Source organism: Dama dama, chromosome 11 (assembly GCF_033118175.1).
Source record: "Dama dama isolate Ldn47 chromosome 11, ASM3311817v1, whole genome shotgun sequence".
Classification (NCBI taxonomy): Eukaryota; Metazoa; Chordata; class Mammalia; order Artiodactyla; family Cervidae; genus Dama; species Dama dama.
The window spans coordinates 60530077-60555431 of record NC_083691.1 but is presented as its reverse complement, the minus strand read 5'-3'; the positions used below and the strand labels follow the sequence as shown (position 1 = coordinate 60555431).

Below are 25355 nucleotides of genomic sequence, written 5' to 3'. Positions count from 1 at the left end.
TGAAAACTTCTTGAACCACCACTGCAGTATATGTTTGTTAGCAGTTCCTGGGCCAAATGTATCATTGATATTGCAAGTTGTCTCTGCTTCTTTAAGATCCATTTTGAACTCAAGTAAGAAAATCTCTCAAATTTGCTTTTTTGACTAACATCATTTCCCTAATCTAAAATAAATGTAAAATAAACAGCAAGTAATAAGTAATAAGCAAGTAATGTCACTAGCAAAAAAACATAAAATGAGAAATGCACATTAAAACAGCAAATTTCAACTATGCAAAATCACGATTATTTTTGCACCAACCTAAATATCTATCATATGACTAGCATCGTTTCAGTGGGAAGTTATGAGGTGAATTTAAATGTCACCTGGTTAATGACTATCCATGGGCCTCAATGTAAATTTTATCAATTTTCCAGGGAGTGTAAAGGTAAAAGTGAAAAGGTGGATTTTTAAAAAAATAGGGAAAAAAGGAAGCAAGAAACAAAGAGAAAGAAATTGTTTTGCATCCTGTACTATTTTAAATAATATTTGAAACAATGTTCAATATTAAACAAGATTATTTAAACAATAATCTTACTTTTATTAAGATTAATAAATATGAAAAGACTATAGGGTAGAACATTTTTAAATATTCTCAGCTTCTTGATTTTCCTAATGTGACATCATTAATGGTGACTGTTGCATCACTGATGCAATGGACAGGAGTTTGACCAAGCTCTGGGAGATGGTGAAGAACAGGGAAGCTTGGTGTCCAGCAGTCCATGGGGTTGCAAAGAGTTGGACAGGGCTGAGTGACTGAACAACAAAAGTCATGAGGCAATTTCTTTTGTCTTTTGTTTACATGTTTACATTACTGTCTTGCTCTGACTCTTAGAGATCATTTACTACTTCTGAAATTATAAGTGCTTGATGTATGAATGCTTCTTGTAAATAGCAGTGTCATAAGAGAAAGGACAAGAATTCTGGTTTCAATCATTTGTACTTTCTTAGGACAGAACAAGATTTCCTACTCTTCAGCATGTGTTGATGACCTCACCTGCTCAAGACTGAGATAAGTCCAGGGATTTTTGTTAGTTTGGTGTTATCTTAACATGCTTCAGTCAAGAGGGAGATTTTGATATTTTCCTTTTCTTGATGACTTCTGGTGATCATCCATTACTAAACAGAGCACCTTATTGTTTGCCTAGGCTTTGTCTCTGCCTTTCCTAGAGAAATGCTTCTTAATCCTGACTATAATTTTAATTACCTGCAGAGGTTAAAAAAATGGGCTCCACCCCTAGAGATTCTGATTCAATTGGTTTGGAGCCCAGCTTGCAATTTTAAAATATTCTCCAGCTCTCTGCTCCTGCCCATTTGACAGAAAGCCACAACTTCCCTGCTGTGCCAGCCGCATCCCTGAGACAAGATGGTGAAGGTCGGAGTGAAGGATTCAGCTGCATTGAGTGCCTGGTCACTAGGGCTGCTTTTGATTCTGGCACAAAGTGGGCATTGTCACCATCAATGACCCCTTCATTGACCTTCACTACATGGTCTACATGTTCCAGTATGATTCCACCCATGGCAAGTTCCACCGCACAGTCAAGGTGGAGAAAGGGAAGCTCGTCATCAATGGAAAGGCCATCACCATCTTCCAGGAGCGAGATCCCACCAACATCAAGTGGGGTGATGCTGGTGCTGAGTACATGATGGAGTCCACTGGGGTCTTCACTACCATGGAGAAGGCTGGGGCTCACTTGAAGGGTGGAGCCAAGAGGGTCATCATCTCCGAGCCTTCTGCTGATGCCCCCATGTTTGTGATGGGCGTGAACCATGAGAAGTATAACAATACCCTCAAGATTGTCAGCAACGCCTCCTGCACCACCAACTGCTTAGTCCCCCGGCCAAGGTCATCCATGACCACTTTGGCATCGTGGAGGGACTCATGACTACTGTCCACGCCATCACTGCCACCCAGAAGACTGTGGATGGCCCCTCCGGGAAGCTGTGGCATGATAGCTGAGGGGCTGCCCAGAACATCATCTCTGCTTCTACTGGCGCTGCCAAGGCCGTGGGCAAGGTCATCCCTGAGCACAATGAGAAGCTCACCAGCATGGCCTTCCACGTCCCCACCCACAATGTGTCTGTTGTAGATCTGACCTGCCGCCTGGAGAAGCCTGCCAAGTATGATGAAATCAAGAAGGTGGTGAAGCAGGCGTCAGAGGGCCCCCTCAAGGGCATTCTAGGCTACATTGAGGACTAGGTTGTCTCCTGCGACTTCAACAGCGACACTCACTCTTCTACCTTCAATGCTGGGGCTGGCATTGACATCAACGACCACTTTGTCAAGCTCATTTCCTGGTATGACAATGAATTTGGCTACAGCAACAGGGTAGTGGACCTCATGGTCCACATGGCCTCCAAGGAGTAAGGTCCCCAGACCCCAGCAGGAGCATGAGAGGAAGAGAGAGTTCCTCAGCTGCTGGGGAGTCCTTGGCCCACCTCGATCCTCTGCCATACTAAGAATCTCCCGACCTCCGCACGGTTTCCATCCCCAAGGCGCTGAGGAAGGGGAGGGGCTTAGGGAGCACTGCCTTGTCCTGTACCATCAATAAAAGTACCCTATACCCCCCAAAATAAATAAATAATAAAATAAAATATTCTCCAGATTAGGAGTGAGTGTAACATGCCTCTGGTGTCTAGGAAAATTCTTTGTGAAGGCAGGTGGTCTCCAGGAAATGGCAGATAAATTGAACCACATTGGTAAATAGGCTACAGAGGCCAGATGATTTTGAGTGAGGACATGTGTGGACCTATTTCACTGCAAGCATAGTGCAGCATCTTACCTACATCATTTGGGGGTAAAATCATAGGGGCCTGAAGGTCTCACCTTAGATTCATAGTCCCCCTTTGGGTATTGTGCCTTAATTTCCCCATCAGTAAAATGGAAATAACCAAAGTTTGAGGTCATAGTTTTGTTTGAGGCAAAAACCAGTATCAGTAAAGGTTCGCCACAATGAGCTTTGTGTAAAATCATCAAATTGCGGTCATGCAAACACAGATGAGAGTTTGGGAAGTGGAAGCAGCAAAAATGTGTCTGGGGTCCTTGTTTAAGTTGATTGACAGGGATCCACCATGATGTGGACTTGGAATCTCCTACTAAATCCTAGCATCGTGACATTAGTGTTGCTGAAGAAATGCTACAGCCTCCACTGACTGAGGGTTAAAACTACCACTTCTTTTTTGTGTTAAAAAAAGGGGGGGCTCTGAGGACTGTGTTCAGTCACTTCAGTCTTATCAGACTCTTTATAATCCTATGGACTATAGCCTGCCAGGCTCCTCTATTCATAGGATTCTCTAGGCAAGAATACTGGAGTGGGTTGCCATTTCTTTCTCCTGAGGATCTTCCCAATCCAGGTATCGAACCCTCATTTCTTTCTTTTTATTTTATTTTATTAGTTGGAGGCTAATTACTTCACAACATTTCAGTGGATTTTGTCATACATTGATATGAATCAGCCATAGAGTTACACGTAGTCTCCATCCCGATCCCCCCTCCCACCTCCCTGAACCCTCATTTCTTATGTCTCCTGCATTGGCAGGCATGTTCTTTACCACTAGCACCACCAGGAAGCCCATGGGACTGGATCTCTTCCATGAGTCAAGATGTCCTGCTGCTAACCAGGACACCAGTGTGCAGGATGGTGGAGCCTTGCTCTTACTACCAGCACCTTGGGAGCCTAGCAAGAGTGCTTACAATGAGAGCTTAGTTCACAGCTCTGGGCCTGGACCCATGCATGAAGTAGTTACTTCAGATTCTGGTTTCCCAGGATAAACACTTTTCCTGTTCTAATTCCCCACCCCTGCCTATAACTGGAGCCACAGGGCATGTCTGTGAGTATAGACTCCCTCCTGCTTCTGCTCCTACCTGGATCATCCTATGGTTCTCAACCCCAGATTGTGTTTCTATTTAACTCAGCCTTAAGGCCAGTCCAGCAGTTCCATAACCAGGGGATTAGCTTCATAAGATAGCCACTGAGTATCTGCCATGGTCGAGGATAAAGACTTAATAGCCCCTCCTCACATTCAGTCTAAAGTCTTAAATTATACATAATGCCAGATGGCACTAGTGCGGAAAGAACCCACCTGCCAGTCCAGGAGACATAAGAGACACAGGTTCGATCCCTGGATTGGGAAGATCCACTGGAGGAGGGCATGACAACCCACTCCACTATTCTTGCCTGGAGAATCCCATGGACAGAGAAGCCTGATCAGCTACAGTCCATGGGGTCACAAAGAGTTGGACACATCTGAAGCAACTAAGCATGCATGCACAGACATGGAAAATAGAGGATTCCCTCTTTTATGATAGTTGTGCTATTAATGAAGTACTGAACCCTCTCATCTTGGGATAAATCTCCCCATTATGTTTGGCTTCTCATCACAGTCTATAGTTTCTCTCTCCTCATCTCAGTTATGGAGGATCAAGCCATGCATTGCTTGCTTGCTTGCTAAGTTGCTTCAGTCATGTCTGACTTTTTGCGACCCTATGGACTGTAACCTACCAGGCTCCTCTGTCCATGGGATTCTCCAGGCAAGAATACTGGAGTGGGTTGCCATGCCCTCCTCTAGGAGATCTTCCTAACCCAGGGATTGAACCTGTGTCTCTTACGTCTCTTGCATTGTAGGTGGATTCTTAACTGCTGAGCCACAGAGGAAGCCCCAAGCCATGCATAGTGTCTCGGTAAACGGGAAATCAAGGAAAACTTATTTTACACATGGGAAAAAGGGGGACAGAGAGTTTTGATGAAGTATAACTGTGACAAGTGAATGGGATCTGAAATAAGAACTCTTGTTTCTATCAAAATGGTGGTGTGGGGGGTAAAAGGGTGGTGATCAATGTGAACAATGGTGGTGGTCAAGTGTACCACTTGAGAAACTTGGATTGCAGGGACAAACAAATCTTCATTTAATGACATCTCAGTTTTCTCATTTATAAAACATGAAAACAAGAGTACTTAACATGTCAGGATGCTGTGAGGGTTAGGAAAAATATATGTGAAAAGAACTGCAGCAGGGTTTGGCTTTTGTAAGTAAGTAAGGCAGTAAGTGCAAACAGGTGCAACCATGAAGTGGGTAGCTTTGAAGAGTCCCTTTTCAGTGCTTAACCATATAGTCCAGAGATCTCTTGAGATAGGTTCTGGGAGCATCGGTTCCTATAGGGCCCTGGAGCAGTCACTCCAAAGCGCTTCCCTCAGGTTGGTCTCTATGGAAGCATTCTCTTTGAAGAGTGACCCCTAAGACCCTCAGGAGGGCTCTCTGGCCACATATGCCCAGTTGCACAACCGGAGGCAGGGGCTGCCCTAGGGGTTGCCCTCATCCCTTTATATCTATGATTCCTGAAACTAATTGGACTGTATAAGTTCAACAGTATCTTCTTCATTATAACGAAATGAGGTTATCCTAAGCAGAGTATTTAGCTCAATGCCTGCTGTGTACTAAGCATTCAACAAAGGTTTTATTTTTGTCATTTTTTAGTTGCTAAGTTGTGTCTGACTCTTTGCGAACCCATGGACTGTAGTCCACAAGGCTCCTCTTTCCATGGGACTTCCCAGGCAAGAATACTGGAGTGGGTTGCCTCTTCTTTCTCCAGGGGATCTTCCCCACCCAGGGATTGAATCCACATCTCCTGTGTTGGCTGATGGATTCTTTACTGCTGAGCCACCAGGGAATAGTTTTAAATCCTAAACTAGGTTTATGGGTCAAAGTACTTCCAAATTCCAGAGTCCTTCCTCTAGATTAGGAAGGGCCAATTCTGGGTTAGGGCCAGTTCATGGAAAGTCTATATCACCATTATGAATGATATTTATTCATTCATATATTTATTTATACATTTAGTACACATTTACTGAGCATCACTTATGTGTGTTGCCCTTGCTCAGCACATAATTCTCTGATCTCTGGTGCTTATGAATGGCAGTTGCACACAGAGTGTTTTATTAGGAAAACCCACCTCTGAACATCACTTTTCCATTTACCTGCTGATAAAGCTAGCAAATTGGAAGGAGCTCCGATCATGGCACCTTTCAAGCCAAGGTGTGAAATCTAGAGTTAGTCATGTGTGTATTTTACAGATAAGAAACTGAGGCCTGAGAGGCCAGAGGCCCCAAGTTTGGAACAGTACTTCAGAGGCCATCTGAGGCTAGAATCTGATTGCCTGATTAGTTTAGGAAACAAAGGCCCTTTCCAGCAGACTGGTTGCCTCTGTACAAGGGTGAGATAATTGGTCTTTACATTGTCATTTACACAAAGGTGTTCTTTTCTGAAGAGGTGCCCTTCAAGGTTAAGTGAAATAGCATTTGAATAAGTCTAAAACAGTGGTTTTTAACTCTGACTGTATTAGATCCTCTGAAAAGCATTTTTAAAACACTGATTTTGGAGCCCCACCCCAGACCAACAAAATAAGCATTTGTGGGAGCAGGGGTCTGGGGGCGTCATATTGTTTTTTAAAGCTCTCCAGGTGTTTCTAATTAAAAAGCTCCACAGTCTAATTAATACCCAATCATTCTTATACACAGTCAGTGGTCTAGAGATCAGTGCTTCTGAAATTCTAATGCACATTTGCATTATCTGGGATCTTGTTAAAATTTAGATTCTGATTCAGTAGGTCAAATGGGGCTGGAAAGTTCCCATTTGCAACACACTCTCAGTTCATGTTAATAATGCCAGTCCCCAGATCACACTTGAAATCGCACCCCCAGAAAGTGCTCTGGATTCTGGTCATCCACTAGTCACCAGTTTGTCCAGCCAGAGGCCTGGAAATTGCCTCTTTACTTCACCCACTCATCTGTACCCCATCAGCTCTTGGTTACTAGTGCTTGTCAATGCCAGCCCACTGTTCTCTGTAGCTTGTCAACTTAAATGCACAACATGAAAATTGCAAGTTTTATCTGCAGTAAAGTGAGAACTGCAACCAGGAGACAGCACCTCAGATAGCTTTGAGAAACTGCTCCAAAGAGGCGGGGCGGGGGGCAGGGGGGAAGGTTAGTATATATGATTTTTTGTGAACAGAGAATACATGCAATCAAATACATTATTTTTCCAGAAGGTTTCTATTAGTCTCTTGAAGCCTTCTCTAGTCCTGAGGAACAGTGTCACCATGAAGGATTTTAGTGTTCTAGATAGGAGGAGATGTAAGAATTGGGCTCATAAAAATCAGCTCCTGAGAATATCTATTTGAAGACCTGTCCTGTCAGTTTTCCTGGGGCACAGATTGCCTCATTTATGCTCCTCACCCTGAACCCCTTCAGGGGATGTTGAAAGTCAGCAGCAACAAATGATTTAATCCTTGTAGAGGTAAATGACAAGCACCCATGTACGTGTGTTTGTGTGTGTGTGCTTAGTCAGGCAGTCATGTCCAACTCTTTGTGACCCCCAAAGACTGTAGTCCACCAGGCTCCTCTGTCCATGGGATTATCCAGGCAAAACTACTGGAGTGGGTTGCGATTTCCTTCTCCAGGGGATCTCCCCAACCCAGGAATTGAACCCGCGTCTCTTGAGTCTTCTGCATTGGTAGGTGGATTCTTTTTTTTTTTTTCCATTTATTTTTATTAGTTGGAGGCTAATTACTTCACAACATTGCAGTGGGTTTTGTCATACATTGACATGAATCAGTGGTAGGTGGATTCTTTAGCCCTAGTGCCACCTGGAAAGCCCAATCACCCATGGCAAGTTCCAATCTGTATTTGACAAGTTCTTAATTCTTTCTTGGTAGACTGGTCACCATTCTCTTCCACATTCATCTACCGTCACTCCCCATCCTGGCTGTGTTCTCTGATAGACCACCTCCTGATGGGGGTTTTCCATTCCTTCTTAGCTCTGTGCATGCCTTTTCTACTCTGTAGAAAGCTCTTCCAGTACTTGACCTATCTTGTAAGAGACCACAGAATCCTTGGGCCTCTATCTGCACTAGACACATATTACAATTGTCCAGGAACAACATGCCCTACTGGTTCTTTTCTAAGTTCCTAGAGCCCTGCTCAACACTCATCAGGCTCTTAAATAAAACAGTCCTTGAATCTAAGAAAGAAAATTCCAAATTTGAATGAGCAAAACCAAACAAAGACATCAAATACTCTCCTCATCAAAATGAACATTCTTTCGAGATTACGCATTAGGTTTTAAACACCCCCATTGGGGGGGGGGGCGGGGAAGTAGCTTAATAGGGGCTCAGGGATGTCTCTGGTGGTTCAGTGATTCAGATTCTGGGCTTCCACAGCAGGGGGCACAGGTTGGATATCTGGTCCTGGAACTAAGACTCCAGATAGGGAACTAAGATCAGAAAAAGGAAACAAAACAAAACAAAACAAAACACTCCCCACACAAAAAAGAGCTCAAAGCAAGCGAGAGGACAGGAAGGAGAGGATGGGATGCTGGAAGCAGCATGGAGGTCAGCTTTTAAATCTGGGCTGGTCCCAGCAAAGGCGCCTCTCATAGCTCAGTTGGTAAAGAATCTACCTGCAATGCAGGAGACCCCGGTTGGACTCCTAGGTCAGGAAGATCCCCTGGGGAAGGGACAGGTTACCCACTCCAGGATTCTGGTCTGGAGAGTTCCATGGACTGTATAGTTCATGGGGTCGCAAAGAGTCGGACACGACTGAGCGACCTTCATCTTTTTTTTTCTTTCCTCCCAACAGGGGAAAAGGGAAGAGCTCTGGGCCAGGGTGGGGACAGCCCACGGTGAACCTTTCAGGGCCCTGGGGACTGTCAGAAGTGCGCGGAGTAGGCAGGAGTTTCGGAGCTTGAACTAACTTGCTGCGGAGGGAGGCGCCGCGAGCCGCAGCTATTCAGGTTTCAGATCTTTCCAGCGCCCTCAGGGTAGCTGGTTTGGGGAAGGGGAGGGGATGGGAGGGCAGGTCCAGAGCAGAGTGGGTGGAGTGGAGGGGGCAGACTGAAGGAAATGAGACAACCTTTTCCTCCCACCGACTCGTGATCCTCCTGCGTCTGCTGGGGTTACCACCGCCGCCTGTGAGCGCCCAGGCCGGGACCGCGTGCCCACAGGTCTCCACTGGGGTTTCTTTCCGAATCGCCAGTGCCAGCCTCAACCTTGGCCACAGCTTTGCTGCGTCCTCCTCTCAGGGATCGGCTCCCGGTCCCCCGGCTCCGCCCCCAGCACCAGGAGCCAGGACCCCGGAAGTGCGTGCTGGCGGCTCCGGCGAAGGTAAGCGTTGCGGTTGAGCGCGCTCAGGGGTTAGGGGCGCCTGGCATCCCCAGCGGGTCGTGGCCTGCCCTGAACACCCCTGCTTCGGAAACACGTAGAGCACTTCTGACCCGAGGAGGCTGCTTTGTTCCTGACCCCCTGCCCAGGTGTTGTAGCCTGGGTACCCACAAGGAACTTTGCTCACTGGCGCTTTTCTCTTTCTTCTTCTCACTTTCCTGTTGCTTCCTACCCCGCATCCCTGCTTCTTTTTCTGGATCCAAGAAATCTCTGCTCCTTGCCTATGCAGCCTGGCTTCGGAGAGCGAGTCCTTCCCTAATCTCTGCGCCTCTCTCCTCCTCTGCCTCTGGGACCAGGGGCTAAGTTCCCAGCCGGCGACTGTGACTGGCTTTGACCTCGGACCTGCCAGGTCCGAAATTTCCTTGGCTTTAGTTGATTTCGTTTTGTTGTTCAGTGGCTCAGTCGTGTCCGACTCTTTGCGACCCCGCGGACTGCAGCACACCAGGCTTCCCTGTCCCTGACCTTCACCATCCCCCAGAGCTTGCTCAAACTCGTCCACTGAGTCAGTGATGCCATCCAACCATCTCGTCCTCTGTTGTCCCCTTCTCCTCCTGCCTTCAATGTTTCCCAGCATCAGGGTCTTTTCCAATGAGTTGGCTCTTCCCATTAGGTGGCCAAAGTATTGGAGCTTCAGCCTCAGTTCTTCCAATGAATATTCTGGGTTGATTTCCTTTAGGATTGATTGGTTTGATCTTGCAGTCCAAAAGACTCTCAAGGGTCCTCTCCGACACCACAGTTCAAAAGCATCATTTCTTCCATGCTCAGCCTTCTTTATGGTCCAACTCTCACATTTTACATGACTACTTAAAAAACCATAGCTTTGTTTTATGAATGTTTTAAGCCAGCTTTTTCACTCTCCTCTGTCACCCTCATCAAGAGACTCTTTAGTTCCTCTTCGCTTTCTGCCATATGGGTGGTGTCATCTGCATATCTGACATTTACCAGACTCCTTTCCAGGAACTCAGCCTGCTACACGCTTTTGGTGGCCCCCGAAATAAAAATGGATGGGGGGGTGAAAAGGTAGTTGGTGGTCCCTAAATCCTTAGGGGGGATGCTCTGCTCGTGGAGAGGAGTATAGTCAGCTTCTTGCAGTTCTGACTGGGTTTCCCAAGGATTAGGGTGTGGGGGAGGGGATGAGCACTGAATGTGGGATTCGAGGGTGGAGGGTGGAGGTAAGGAGGCTGATTTGGAAGGAGAGGGGAGGAAACCATTTTGTGTAAGCTTGCCATTTTGCTCTTATTTACTACCTGAGTTTTCACATCAAGCCTCTGAGTAGGGACTCCTATCCCTATTTTACAAAGGAGCAAAGTGAGATGCACAGAGGGTGAGTAATGCTGCCAAGGCTATGCAGATGGGAAGGGATCCAGCCAGGATTTGGGAATCAGCTGGTTTGTACCAAGCATACCCACATCCTGCCCTACAAAGAGTTCCTCTATCCAGTTTGAGCAGAATACCAACACCTATCCCTGGGTCAAACTACATGGGACCAGGCTTTTTACTTTTTGAGCAAATACATCTTGATTCTATTCAAATCCAAATGATTTATTTAGTACCTACTATCCTCGCAATTCAGTGGAAAGCACTGAAATTTCAGCCTGAAACCTCACTCTTGTATCTTCTGCCCGTCATCCAATCTGTCATCAAATATGTAATTCTTCCCCAGAAGCATGTCTTGAGTCTCTCTCCCCAAAAGACTGTTAGGCTTGTTGGCTAACCTAGAGTGGGACCACTAGCGTTTAAATCCTGCATGAGGTCTTACTGTAGTTTTCTGTGTCTGGAAAGTAGGGATGGGAGGATTTGAAGCAGAGGCTGTCAACTAGGGTTTCGGTTTTGCCTCCCAAATGGTATCTGGCAATTTCTGGAAACATTTTTGGCTCTTAACATGCAAGTGTTAGTGTCCTCCCACCCCCAGGTGACAGAAGAGATGAGAATCTGCACGTGTTGTATGAGCACCGAGGTAGATCCTATGCATATTAAAATTTGAGAATCACTGTCTCACAGAATAAAGTCTAACCTCAGATATTGGCCTACATGCCTGTTCACACTGGTCTCAATTTACCTTCCCAAATTCATCTCATGACACTTCCTGTATGCACTTTCTATTCCACCCAACTTCCTATTCTTTTGGTATTCTAGGTCTTGACTTTTTGGAATGCCCATCTTTCTCCATGGCTGGCAAATTCCTCATTATTCTTTGAGACCAGATCTCAAGTCCCATGCTGGGTGAAGGATAGTTCAGCCCCTACAGGTGGTTTGGTTTTATCCCTCCCTGCTACCCTGTCCCCAGTCCTCCTCTCCCATTTTTTCTTTTAATGTAGCTCTCCTGTAGTGTTCACTGTGCTTTATAGGGATCTCTTGTTCATCCCCTGACTGGTCTCTACCTGGAACCTAGCACAGCGCTGTCCTCATGCTGGTGGTTAAATTTGCAAGCTTTGGAATCAGGCTGCCTGCATTCAAATTCTAGTTCTGCCACTTTGTGACCTTGAGACATTGACTCAGTCTCTCAAAACCTTGTTAACAAAATAAGAAGAAATAGTTGGCCTTCTCTGCGGACGAGTGTTATCAACTAGTGGGATAATAATAGTTCATATTAGCACTGAGTGCCAGGACAGGGTTCAATTTTAGCATTTTATGTTTTTACTAATTTAGTTTTTATGAAGACCCTATTAAGTTAGTACTAGTATTACCCTATATTCCAGGCAAAGAAATGGTATCCTGGGAAGCTAAGCAGTTTGCCCAAAGTCACACAGCTAATGTAGGCCAGGATTCACCAGATATCTGGACTGTAAAACACATTCTGGTAAAGGGCTTAAACCACATATAGTAAGTGCTATATAAACATGAGCTGGATTTGTTGTGTACACTGATAAGAGCCAAAGTCTATTGGGTTTTTCAACTGCACAGCCTTGTGATCTAAGACTGTGCCCTTCTTTTTACAATTTCTGTTCCTTTCCTCTCCATCTTGCCCCTAACCCAGTCACAGAGGGACAAGACATTGGAGTCAGTCTCCTGTCACAGTTCTAGGTCAGAACCAATGAACTTGATGCTAAATGGAATCTTCTGTGAGCCAGGTCAGGGTCAGAACAGCATTCACTCTTTGAGGACGGGCCCATGGAATCAGCACACTTGCTGGAGGTGGGAGGTGCCGAGGAGGAGTTAGGAGCTACCTGACTCCAGCTCTGTCCTTTCCAAGCATTTTGTGTTTTGCAGTGTGTACCTAGCACATTAGTACTGTGTTAAATCAATCAGTGAATGTGGGATGAATGGGTGAATGGCACTAGGTAGATCTCCTGCCTATACTTGATGATGCAGAGTATACTTTTTCTCCAAGTGTTATATAGTAAAGGTAAAACTTGTTAAGAGAATTTAATGACTTGCACGGAGTTTTTGAGAACCAGATTTGGAACCTGTCACTGACCACTTATATGAGTTATGTGTGACACTGGATTCTAGGTTACAGCTGATCACTTTATTAACTCAAGATCCTTTTCCCTGAATGTAGCCCTGCCTTTGAAAGCTGAAAGCTGAACCCTCTTCCTTGCTGGTCCATTGGCCACTTGCTGTGTAGGCCAGACTGCCTTACACAAATACCTGCACATTTGTGTTCTCTGGCTTCTTTCACAGCTGACTCAGACAGTTGTGATCCCCCTGAGTTTGCTTGTTTTGGCAGGTTGTTCCTCAGACTTTAGTGGAGTGAGGTTACCTGGTATGTGCAAGGCTTTGAGGTTTTGTTAGGAGGTCACAGAAATACTCTAGTAAGGCTGCTTTTGAGGATGGAGCAGGGTGAGAACTTCCCTGTCCATCGACATGTTACAGACCACTCAGATTCCCTGTAGCACTTCAGACCAGACTCTTACTGCCTCTGGCGGTAATGCCTCTGGCATTATCCCCTTTCTTGGGTCATCAGATGACTGATCTGAGAAACACATTTTCCTCAAGTGCTAATGACTGGAGTGAAAGGCCAACTCAAGATTTTGGGAGAATCACTTGTATTTTCACTGAGGCATTTATCTAGAAGATAAACTAGCCCAGGAGGGGAACGTCAGGCCCGGCACTATGGTTTGCAGGCCTCTGATGTCACAGCTTGGCTACCTCTTAACCTCTTCTACCTCTCAAGTAGGAGCTTGCTGGGTTTGTGGGGACTGGTAATCATAAGTGACAGATAGAAAGCTGTATGTAACTGGTATATAGCTAAAGAAGGGCCTGACAGATGGATAGGTGCCTGGTGACTGGAGGACAAGAGATGGGTCTGGGAGATGGCTCTGACTTTCCAGCAGACCAGGAATCTGTTTCTACATTTTTGGGAGACAGTGGAGTGGGCTCAGGTATGCTGAGCTCTTTGAATGGTGGCTCTCCCTTCTGTTTCCTCCTGTGGCCATGGAACCAGAGCCCAGGGGGAGGGACAGTGTGTCCGGTAAGCAAAGAAACCAGAGTCACGAGGTTGTGCTCAGTGGTTGTAGGTTTGTTTGTTTGTTTGTTTTCCTTCAAAGCCCTGGTTAATAAACTGTGTGGATGCCTCCTCCTGAGTCTGGACTTTTGAACATTACCTTTAGAGAAGCCAAAAGTCTGTCTGAATTGATAAGTAATTGCTAAGTTTCTCTGGACTTAGGGAGGAAGAAAGCAAGAGAGAGAGAGACAAGAGAGAGAGCTAGGGCACACTTGATCTATCAGGTCTGATTTTGTAAAATCCAGCATGTGACCCAGCAGATCACTGTCACGGCTGATACATTTGCTGGGAATCATGTTCACAGTTGCAGTCCTTTTCTTTGATCCAAAAGCCTTTTGTCAAAACACACCTCAGGTGCTAGGTACATACATTTGTTGATTGGACAACTGATATAAGTGCTTCTATAGGTCATTCCCAGATTTCACTAGTTTATTTACCACTTAGTGACACCCCCTTCCCCCTCCCCGCATGCAAGAGATACTTAGTGAGTGATAAACAGTGAATGAATGCACTAGCTTGACAGTCACATCTTGAACCTCAATATGTTCATGCCCTAAATGGGGAGATAGACAGCAAAACCAGCACAGCACAGTGGAGCAGTTCTGTGACAGAAAATACAGATGCGGAGGAATACTCAGTCTAGCCAGGGGTCAAGGAATGGAGGCAGAGGGAGAGGAGGTCTCTTTGTGGAACATTCCTCTTCCATGGAAAGTGGTCCCATAGGTGGTTACTAGTGGTCAGTTGCAATAAGAGCACCTGGGAATAGGTGCCAGAATCCATGTTAAAGGTTTTATATGCCTTTATTGTGTTGATCCTCGTAACCATCCTCTGAGGTCAACATTAGAGGGGGAATCAGAATCCCATCCCTAGCTAAAAGGCAGATCTGGTATTGGATCCAGGCCACTGGACTCTGAGCCCTTCACCATTGCTCCAGACTGTCAGGGTGGTCATATTATCATCAAAGCCAATTAGAAAATCTAATTTTCAAAAAAGAAAGTACAGGTGTGTGGGGTTTTGTGGTCTGGGTGGGAGTGGCCCTTTCCTCTATGTTTTTCCCCCTTTCCCTCTCCCTTGCCTGATGTCTGAGGCCTGGACTTGTGAGAACTTAGAAGCTTAGACGCTGAGAAGCTTAGATGTCTAAGACGTCTTAGATGCTTAGACGTCTAAGACGTCTTAGACGCTTAGAAACTTAGAAGTTAGACGCTGTCTGCTCTGGGGATCAGCACCTCTTTTTTCTACCTCTTACCTCCTCTTTCATCACCTAGGCGTCTTGCACTTTTTTCTCCAAGGTGAGAGGAGGTGGAAATGCTGCTCAGTAGACAAGTAACCATAGAGTTTTGAATAAAAAAAAGCTTTCTTAAAAAAAAAAAAAAAAACCCTGCTGTAGTTTAAGCCTTTCCCCTTCGCCCTGTGCCCTCCTGCCTGCATCACTCGGATGGTTAGTAGTAGGAGGAAACTGACTTCAGGGGGCCTTGTTTCTACACAGGGACCCTTGATCAAAAGGGCTGCCAAAACTTGCCTTACCCTAAGGACCTACACAAATCACAAATATGGCTGGCTTGTCTTTTTGCTTGCTCATATTGGCAAGACAGGCCACAGCAGTCCATGATAAGGGGCTGGAAGGGCCTCTTATTGGAAGACACATGCATGATTTTCCTTAAGTGCCTATCCTGTGTTCCACTAGGCTGAGCAACCTTTGACATTAGTTTCCTTCCCTGCTGGAGTACATTTTGAGGACCTCATGAAAATACAGAAAACAATGACTTGGATGTGTTAGAGTCTTGAAAAGACACTCATAAAAGTGAAGAGTGAGCCTGTAGATAGCCTTGTTTGCTCACAGAGATAGCTTGGTGGCCTTGGTTAGTCTGCTTAACTCAAACCGTCAGTGTTTGGGCTTCCCAGGTGGCTCAGTGGTAAAGAACCTGCCTGCCAATGCAGGAAACACCACAGACTCAAGTTCAGTCCCGTGGGTTGGGAAGATTCCCTGGAGAAGGAAATGGCAACCCACTCCAGTATTCTTGCCTGAAGAATCCCATGGACAGAGGAGTCTGATGGGCCACAGTCCACGGGGTCACAAGAGTTGGACCCAACTGAGCACACATGCTGCATGTCAGCGTTTACTGACACCTCATGTCCCAGGCATAGTTCTAGGCCCTGGGGTTGTAGAGATGAACAAGATGTTCTTCCTGCCCGTCAGGCTTCTTTGCCCATGGAGTTTTCCAGGCAAGAATACTGGAGTGGAGTGCCATTTCTTACTCCAGGGGATCTTCTCAACCCAGGAATTGAAACTGTGTCTCTTGCATCTCCTGCATCGGCAGCTGGATTCTTTACCACTGGCACCACGTGGGAAGCCCCAATGTAGCCCCAATTATTACATTACTATCCTGTATTATAGTAGCATTACTATATTACTGTCTTGTAGTATTACTATGCTATCCATCTCTCTCATTAAAGTAAATTCTCTGAAAGCAAGACATGTGTGCTTGTGCATGCTGAATTGCTAAGTCATGTCTGACTCTTTATGTCCCTATGGAATGCAGCCTGCCAGGCTCCTCTGTCCGTGGGATTTCCCAGGCAAAAATACTGGAGTGGGTTGCCATTTCCTTCTTCAGGGGATCTTCCCAACCCAGGGATCAGACCTGCATCTTCTGCATTGGCAGGCAAATTCTTTACCACTGCACCACTGGGGAAGTTAATTCTCTACTGATCTCCAGTAGCATATTTGGCACCTACCGAGCTGGGGAGTTCCTCTTTCAGTGTCCTATCTTTTTGCTTTTTCATACTGTTCATGGGTTTCTCAAGGCAAGAATACTGAGGTGGTTTGCCATTCCCTTCTCCAATGGGCCACATTTTGTCAGAACTCTCCACCAAGACCTGTCCATCTTGGGTGGCCCTACATAGCATGGCTTGGTTTCATTGGATTAGACAAGGCTGTGGTCCATGTGATTAGATTGATTAGTTTTCTGTGATTGTGTCTCCATTGCTTGTCTGTAAATAGGTTCTTCAGTGCTATTTTTCTAGATTCTGTATATGTGTATATTCACAATCAATAGCCAGACAAAAAATAAAAAATAATTACAATTGCCGGCTGCAATGGAAACATGATTAACTTAACAATATTAAATAATTACATACAATTTGAGGGGTCAAGCAGAATGATGTGGGAAGTGAACGTACATACATTCACATGTTTTCATCTGCCCAGCCAGTCTTTGTCTTTTGATTGGTGCATTTAATCCATTTACATTTAAGATAGTTATCAATATGTGATCCTATTACCATTTTCTTAATTGTTTTGGGTTTATTTTCTGTAGGTCCTTTCCTTCTCTTGTGTTTCCTGCCTAGAGAAGTTTCTTTAGCATTTGTTGTAAAGCTGGTTTGGTGGTGCTGAATTTGCTTAACTTTTGCTTGTCTGAAAAGCTTTTGATTTGTCCATCAAATTTGAATGAGAGTCTTGGGTAGAGTATTCTTGGTTGTAGGTTACCTTTCATTACTTTAAATATATCATGCCAATCCCTTCTGGTTTGTGGAATTTCTGTTGCGAAATCAGCTGATAATCTGATGGGAGTTCCCTTGTATGTCATTTGTCATTTTTCCTTTGTTGCTTTCAGTATTTTATTTTTGTCTTTAATTTTTGTCCGTTTGATTAATATGAGTCTCAGTGTGTTCCTCCTATGGTTTATTCTGCCTGGGACTCTGTGCTTCCTGGACTTTGTTGACTATTTCCTTTCCCATGGTAGGGAATTTTTCAGCTATTATATCTTCAAATGTTTTCACAGGTCCTTTCTTTTTCTCTTCTCCTTCTGAGGCCCTTATAGTGCGAATGTTGGTGCACTTAATTTTGTCCCAGAGGTCTCTTAGGCTGTTTTCATTTCTTTTCATTCTTTTTTTTTCTATATTCTGTTCTGTGGCAGTGATTTGCACCATTCTGTCCTCCAGGTCACTTATCTGTTCATCTTCATTAGGTATTCTACTATTGGTTCCTTGTAGTATATTGTTCATCTCTGTTTGATTGTTCTTTCATTTTTCTAGGTGTTCGGTAAACATTTCTTGCATCTTCTCAATCTTTGCCTCCATTCTTTTTTCCAAGATCTTGTATCAATATCGCTATCATTATTCTGAATTCTTTTTCTGGAATGTTGCCTGTTTCTAATTCATTTAGTTGCTTTTCTGGGGTTTTATCTTGTCCCTTTATCTGGGACATAACTTTCTCCTTTTTCATTGTGATTAACTTTCTGTAATATGGTTTTTATTTTAGCTGCTGTGAGACTGTTTCTTTTTGCTTCTTCTGTCTGTTGTGTGGTGGAGGAGGCTAAGAGGCTTGTGTAAGCTTCCTGATAGGAGGACCTGGCAATGGGAAAAACAGTCTTACTCTGGTGGGCAGGGCCTTGCTCAGTAAAGTTTTAGTCCAATTATCTGCGATGGGCAGGGTGTACTTCCTCCCTGGTAGTTTTTTGGCCTGAGGCAACCCAGCCCTGGGGTCTATGGTGGGGTTAATGGTGACCTCCAAAAGGGTTTATGTCAAAGGGGACCTTCAAGGCTTGCTGTTGCCATGCCCTTATCCTGGTGGTGAGCCCCTGCCAACCCACACCTTCACAAGAGGCCCTCCAACACTAGCTTTGGTTCAGCAGCCTGTGGGGGTCACTGCTCTTTTCCTCTGGGTCTTGTGTGCAAGATTTTGTTTGTACCCTCCAAGACTGGAGTCTCTGTTTCCCTTAGTCCTGTGAAAAGTGAAAGTGAAAGTCGCTCAGTTGTGTCCAACTCTTTGCGACCCCATGGGCTATACAGTCTATGGAATTCTCCAAGCCAGAATACTGGAGTGGGTAGCCTTTCCCTTCTCCAGGGGATCTTCCTGAGCCAGGAATTGAACCAGGGTCTCCTGCATTGCAGGCAGATTCTTTACCAACTGAGCTCTCAGGGAAGCCCCAGTCCTGTGGAGTCCTGTAATCAAACCCCGCTAGTCTTCGAGCTCAGGTTTCCTTGGGATTCCTAGTCCCTTTGTTGGATCCCTAGGCTGGGAAGCCTAACATGGGGTTTAGAACCTTTGCGACAGTGGGAAAATTTCTTTGGTATTATTGTTCTCCAGTTTGTGGGTCACCCACCCTGCAGGTTTTGGATTTGACTTTATCGTGATTGTGCCCCTCCTACTGTCATGCTACAACTTCTTCTTTCTCTTTGGATGTGGGGCACATTTTTTTGGTGTGTTCCAGCCTCCTCCTGTTGATGGTTGTTCAACAGCTAGTTGCAGTATTGTTGTTCTCATAGCAGGAGATGAGTGCACATCCTTCTATTCCACCAGCTTGAACAGGAAGGCTTAATTTCTAACTTTTTTGAAATTAAAAAAAAAAAACTTCTTTTTTTCTTGATGAATCTGGCTAATGGTTTGTCAGTTTTGTTTATCTTCTCAAAGAACCAGCTTTTAGTTTTATTGATCTTTCTTATTGTCCTTTCTTTCTTTCTTTTTTTTTTTTTTTTTTCATTTATTTCTGCTCTGATTTTATGAGTATTTCCTTGTACTAACCCTGGAGTTTTTTGTTTCATTTTTTTCTGGTTGCTACAGATGTAAAGTTAGATTGATTATTAGATGGTTTCCTTGTTTCTTATTTTTTCCCTTTTTAAAAAAGTTCATTTTTAATTGGAAGAAAACTGCTTTACAATATTTTGTTGGTTTCTCCCGTACATCAACATGAATCAGCCATAGGTGTACATGTATCCCCTCCCTCTTGAACCTCCCTCCCACCTCACTCCGTCTCTCAGCATTGTCATAGAGCACCAAGTTTGAGTTCTCTGAATCATGCAGGAAATTTCCAGAACGAAGTTAGTGGAGGTGATGAAATTCCAGCTGAGCTATTTCAAATTCTAAAAGATGATGCCATGAAAGTACTGCACTCAATATGCCAGTGAATTTGGAAACTCAGCAATGGCCACAATACTGGAAAAGGTCAGTTTTCATTCCAATACCAAAGAAAGGCAGTGCCAAAAAATGTTGTAATGTAACTACCTTACAATTGCTCTCATTTCACATGCTAGCAAAATTATGTTCAAAATCCTTCAAGCTAGGTCTCAGCAGTGCCTGAATCGAGATCTCCAAATGCACAAGCTGTATTTAGAAAAGTAGAGGAACCAGAGATCAAATTGCTAACATCTACTGGATTATAGAAAAAGCAAGGGAATTCCAAAAAAAATCTACTTCTGCTTCATTGACTATAAGAATGCTTTTGACTGTGTGGATCACAACAAACTGTGGAAAATTCTTAAAGAGAGGGGAATGCCAGACCACCTTAGCTGTTTCCTGAGAACCCTGTATGCAGGTCAAGAAGCAACAGTTAGAACCGGACATGTAACAGTGGATTGGTTCTAAATTGGGAAAGGAGTATGTCAAGGCTGTAGATTGTCACCCTGCTTATTTAACTTATATGCAGAGTACACCATGCAAAATGCTGGTCTGAATAAAGCTATCATCAAGATTGCCAGGAGAAATACCAACAGCCTCAGATATGAAGATGACACCACTCTAATGTCAGAAAGCCAAGGGGAACTAAAGAGCCTCTTGATGAAGGTGAAAGAGGAGAGTGAAAAAGGTGGTTTAAAACTCAACATTCAAAAAACCAAGATCATGACATATGGCCCCATCACTTCATGGCAAATAGATGGGAAACAAATGGAAACAGTGACCTATTTTATTTTCTTGGGCTCCAAAATCACTGTAAATGGTGACTGCAGCCACGAAATTAAAAGATGCTTGCTTCTTTGAAGAAAAGCTATGACAAACATAGACAACGTATTAAAAAGCAGAGACATCACAGTCAACAGAGGTCCATATAGTCAAAGCTATGGTTTTTCCCATGGTCATGTACAGATGTGAGAGTTGGACTGTAAAGTAGGCTGAGTATCTAAGAATTGATGCTTTTGAACTGTGGTGCTGGAGAGAACTCTTGAGAGTCCCCTTGGACAGCAAGGAGATCAAACCAGATCAAACCAATGGAAATCAACCCTGACTATTCATTGGAAGGGATGATGCTGAATAGGGGTGATGAATGATGCTTAACCACCCATGATGCAAAGAGCTGACTCATTGCAGGGTACCCTGATACTGGGAAAGATTGAGAGCAGAAGGAGAAGGGTGGGACAGAGGATGAGATGGTTGGATGGTATCACTGACTAGATGGACATGAGTTTGAGCAAGGTCTGGGAGTTAGTGATGGACAGGGAAGCCTGGTGTGCTGCAGTTCATAGGGTTGCAAAGGGTAGCATATGACTTAATGACTGAACAACAATAATCTATTTTACATATGTTAATGTTTATGCTTCAATGCTACTCTTGATTTGTTCCACCCCCTCCATTCCCTACTGTGTCCACAAGTCTGTTCTTTATGTCTGCGTCTCTATTGCTGCCCTACAAATAAGTTCATCAGTACCATCTCTCTGGATTACATATATATGCATTAATGTACAATATTTATTTTTCTCTTTCTGACTTAACTTTATATAATAGGCTGTACGTTCATCCACCTGATTAGAACTGACTGAAATGCATTCCTTTTTATTGCTGAGTAATCCATTGTCTACATATACCATTCATCATATGTACCATCCATTCATCTTAATGAATGTCCATTCATATCCATGGACATCTAGGTTGCTTCCATGTCTTCACAATTGTAAATAGTGCTGCAATGAACATTGGGGTATGTATGTCTTTTTCATTATGGTTTCCTCATGGTATTAACCCCAGTAGTGGGATTGTTGGATCATATGGTAGTTTTGTTCCTAGTTTTTCAAGGACTCTCCGTATTGTTCTCCATAATTGCTGTATCAATTTACATTCCCACCAACAGTGCAAGAGAATTCCATTTTATCCACACCCTTTCAAATGTTTATTGTTTGTAGATTTTTTGATGATGGCCATTCTGACTGATGTGAGATGATACCTTACTGTTTTTTTGATTTGCAATTCTCTGATCATGTGTGATGAGCATCTTTTCATGTGTTTATTAGCCATCTGTATGTCTTCTTTGGTGGGATGTCTGTATTGGTCTTCTGCTAACTTTTTGATTGAGTTGTTTGTTTTTCTGGTATTGAGCAGCATCAGCTTCTTGTATTTGGGGGGAATTAATCCTTTGTCACTTTTTCCTTTGCTATTATTTTCTCCCAATCTGAGGGCTGTTTTTTCACTTTGTTTACAGTTTTCTTTTGCTGTGCAAAAGCTTTTAAACTTAATTAGGTCCCATGTGTTTATTTTTATTTCTATTCTTAAAGGTGAGTCATGGAGGATCTTGCTGTGATTTATTCAAGGAGTGTGCTGCTTATGTTTTCCTCTAAGAGCTTTATTGTTTCTGGCCTTATATTTAAGTCTTTAATCTATCTTGAATTAATTTTTGTGTATGGTGTTAGGAGGTGTTCTAATTTCATTCTTTTACATGTCCAGTTTTCCCAACACCACTTAGTGAAGAGGCTTTATTTTCTCCATTGTATATTTTTGCCTCCTTTGTCAAAGATAAGGTGTGTGGGTTTATATCTGGGCTTTTTATCTTGTTCCTTTTGTCTACATTTCTGTTTTTGTGCCAGTACTTTGCTGTCTTGATGACTGTAGCTTTGTAGTATAGTCTGAAGTCAGGAAGGTTGATTCCTCCATCTCCATTTTTCTTTCTCAAGATTACCTTAGCTGTTCACAGTCTTTTGGTTTCCATACAGATTGTGAAATTTTTTTGTTCTAGGTCTGTGAAGAATACCATTGGTAGTTTGAGAGGGATTGCATTGAATCTGTAGGTTGCTTTGGGTAGTGTAGTCATTTTCACAATATTGATTCTTCTAATCCAAGAACATAGTATATCTCATCTGTTTGTGTCATCTTTGATTTCTTTCATCAGTGTCTTATAGTTTTCTGCATACAGGTCTTTTGTCCCTTTAGGTAGGTTTATTCCTAAGTATTTCATTCTTTCCGTTGCAATGGTGAATGCAATTGTTTGCTTAATTTCTCTTTCTGATTTTTCATTGCTAGTATATAGAAATGCAAAGGATTTCTGTGTGTTAACTTTATGTCCTGCAATTTTATTATATCCATTGATTAGCTCTAATGATTTCTGGTGGCACCTTATGGTTTCTGTGTATAGTCTCATGTCATCTGCAAAAAGTGAGAGTTTTACATCTTCCTTTCTAATCTAGATTCCTTTTATTTCTTTTTCTTCTCTGATTGCTGTGGCTAGGGCTTCCAAAACTATGTTGACTAATAGTGGTGAGTATGGGCACCCTTGTCTTGTTCCTGATCTTAGCAGAAATGCTTTCAGTTTTTCACTGTTGAGAATAATGTTTTCTGAGGATTTGTTTTATATAGCCTTTATTATGTTGAAGTAGGTTCATTCTGTACCTACTTTCTGGAGAGGTTTTTTGTTTTTTTTTTTTTTTAATCATAAATGGGTATTGAATATTGTCAAAAACTTTCTCTGCATCTATTGAATTGATCATATAGTTTTTATCTTCAGTTTGTTAATATGATGTGTCACAGTGATTGATTTGTATATATTGAAGAAACTTTGCATCCCTGGAATAAACACCACTTGATCATGGTGTATGATCCTCTTAATGTGTTGTTGGATTCTGTTTGCTGAATTTTGTTGAGGATTTTTTAATGCATATGTGTTCATCCATGATTTTGGCCTGCAATTTTCTTTTTTTTTTTGTGCAATTTTCTTTTTTTGTGTGATATTTTTTTCTGGTTTTGGTATTAGGGTGTTGGTGGCCTGGTAGAATGAGTTCAGGAGCTTTCCTTCCTCTGCAATTTTCTGTAAGCATTTGAGCAGTATAGGTGTTAGCTCTTCTCTAAACTTTTGGTAGAATTCACCTGTAAATCCATCTGGCCCTTGGCTTTTGTTTGTTGAAAGATTTTTTATTGAAGTTTTGATTTCTGTGCTTGTGATTGTTCTATTTGTATTTTTTATTTTTTAGCTTTTAGTTCAACTTTGGAAGGTTATGCTTTTTCTAAGAATTTGTCCATTTCTTTGTGGTTGTCCGTTTTATTGGCATATAGTTGCTCACAATATCTGTTATAATCCATTATATTTCTGTGTTGTCTGTTGTAACTTCTCCTTTTTCATATTTAATTTTATTGATTTGAGTCTTTTCCATTTTTTTCTTGATAAGTCTGGCTAATGGTTTGTCAGTTTTGTTTATCTTAGTTTTAGTTTTATTTAGCTTTTAGTTGTATTTGTTTTTGCTATTGTATTCATTTCTTTTTCATTTATTTCTGTTCTGATCTTTTTTATTTCTTCTATTAACTTTTGGAGTTTTTTATTCTTCTTTTTCCAGTTGCTTTATGTGTAGGGTTAGGCTGTTTATTTGATGTTTCTCTTGTTTCTTGACGTAGGCTTGTATTGCTATAACATTCCATCCTAGCGCTGGTTTTACTGCATCTCTTAGGTTTTGAGTTGTTGTGTTTTCATTGTCATTTACTTCTAGGTATTTTTTAGTTCCTTTTTGATTTCTTCAATGACTTCTTTGCTTTTCAGAAGTGTATTTACCACCTTCCATATGTTTGGTTTTTTTGTTTTTAACATTTATTCCCCCTGTTTTGATATCTAATCCTGTAGCACTGTGGTCAGAAAAAATGTTTGATACAATTTCAAGTTTTAAAAATTTATGAAGGCTTGATTTGTGACCAATGATGTGATCTATTCTGATGAATTGTCCAAGTGCACTTGACAAAATAGTGAAATCTAGTCTTTTTGGATAAATGTCCTGTAGATATCAATTAGGTACATCTGGTCCAAGATGTCATTTAAAGCTTGTGCTTCCTTATTAATTTTCTGTCTGGAAGATCTGTCCATCCGTGTTAGTTGGGTGTTAAAGTCCCCACTATTATTATGCTGCTGTCGATTTCCCCTTTAATAGTTTTTAACATTTGCCCTATGTCTTGAGGCGATCCTATGTTGTGTGCATATATATTTAAAATTGTTATGTCTTCTTCTTGGATTGATCCCTTGATCATTATGTAGTGTCCTTCCTTGTCTCTTGAAATGGTCTTTATTTTACTTTCATTTTTTAATGATGAGTATTACTATTCTTGCTTTCTTTTGATTTCCATTTGCATGGAATAATTTTTTCCAGCCCCTCACTTTCAGTCTGTATGTGTTCTTAGGTCTGAAGTGGATCTCTCATAGATAACAGCATTGGGGTCTTGTTTTTTTATCCATTCAGTTCTCTGTGTCTTTTGGTTGGAGCATTTAATCCATTTCCATTTAAGGTGATTACTGATATGTGATCCTTTTACCATTTACTTTATTGGTGAGTGTGTTTTTGTAGGTCTTTCTCTTTCTCTTGTGTTTCCTGTCTAGAGAAATTCCTTTGGCATTTGTTGTAAAGTTGGCTTATTGGTGCTGAATTCTTTGAATTTTTACTTATCTGTAAAGCTTTTGATTTCTCCATCGAATCTGACAAAGCAAAGTCTTTGCTGAGTAGAGTAATTTTGGTTGTAGGTTTTTCCCTTTCATCACTTTAAGTATATCTTGCCACTCTCTTCTGGCCTGCAGAGTTTTTGTTGAAAGATCAACTGATAGCCTCATGGGGATTCCATTGTATGTTTTTTTTTTTTTTAATTTTCCCTTGTTGCTTTTAATATTATTTCTTTCTGTTTACTTTTGTTAGTTTGTATAATAAGTG

At 42.7% G+C, this 25355-nt stretch overlaps 1 protein-coding gene and 1 pseudogene across 1 annotated transcript in view; both read left to right on the top strand.

The window, feature by feature from the left end:
• Nucleotides 1-1405: 1405 nt before the first annotated feature.
• LOC133065565 (glyceraldehyde-3-phosphate dehydrogenase-like) lies at nucleotides 1406-2407 on the top strand (annotated as a pseudogene).
• Nucleotides 2408-6052: 3645 nt separating this feature from the next.
• EVA1A (eva-1 homolog A, regulator of programmed cell death) overlaps nucleotides 6053-25355 on the top strand; it is a 73501-nt gene continuing 54198 nt past the window's right edge. The window contains exons 1-2 of the mRNA XM_061156117.1: nucleotides 6053-6072; nucleotides 8853-9196. Coding sequence (XP_061012100.1) covers nucleotides 6053-6072; nucleotides 8853-9196 — 364 coding nt within the window. The remainder of the gene's footprint in view (nucleotides 6073-8852; nucleotides 9197-25355) is intronic.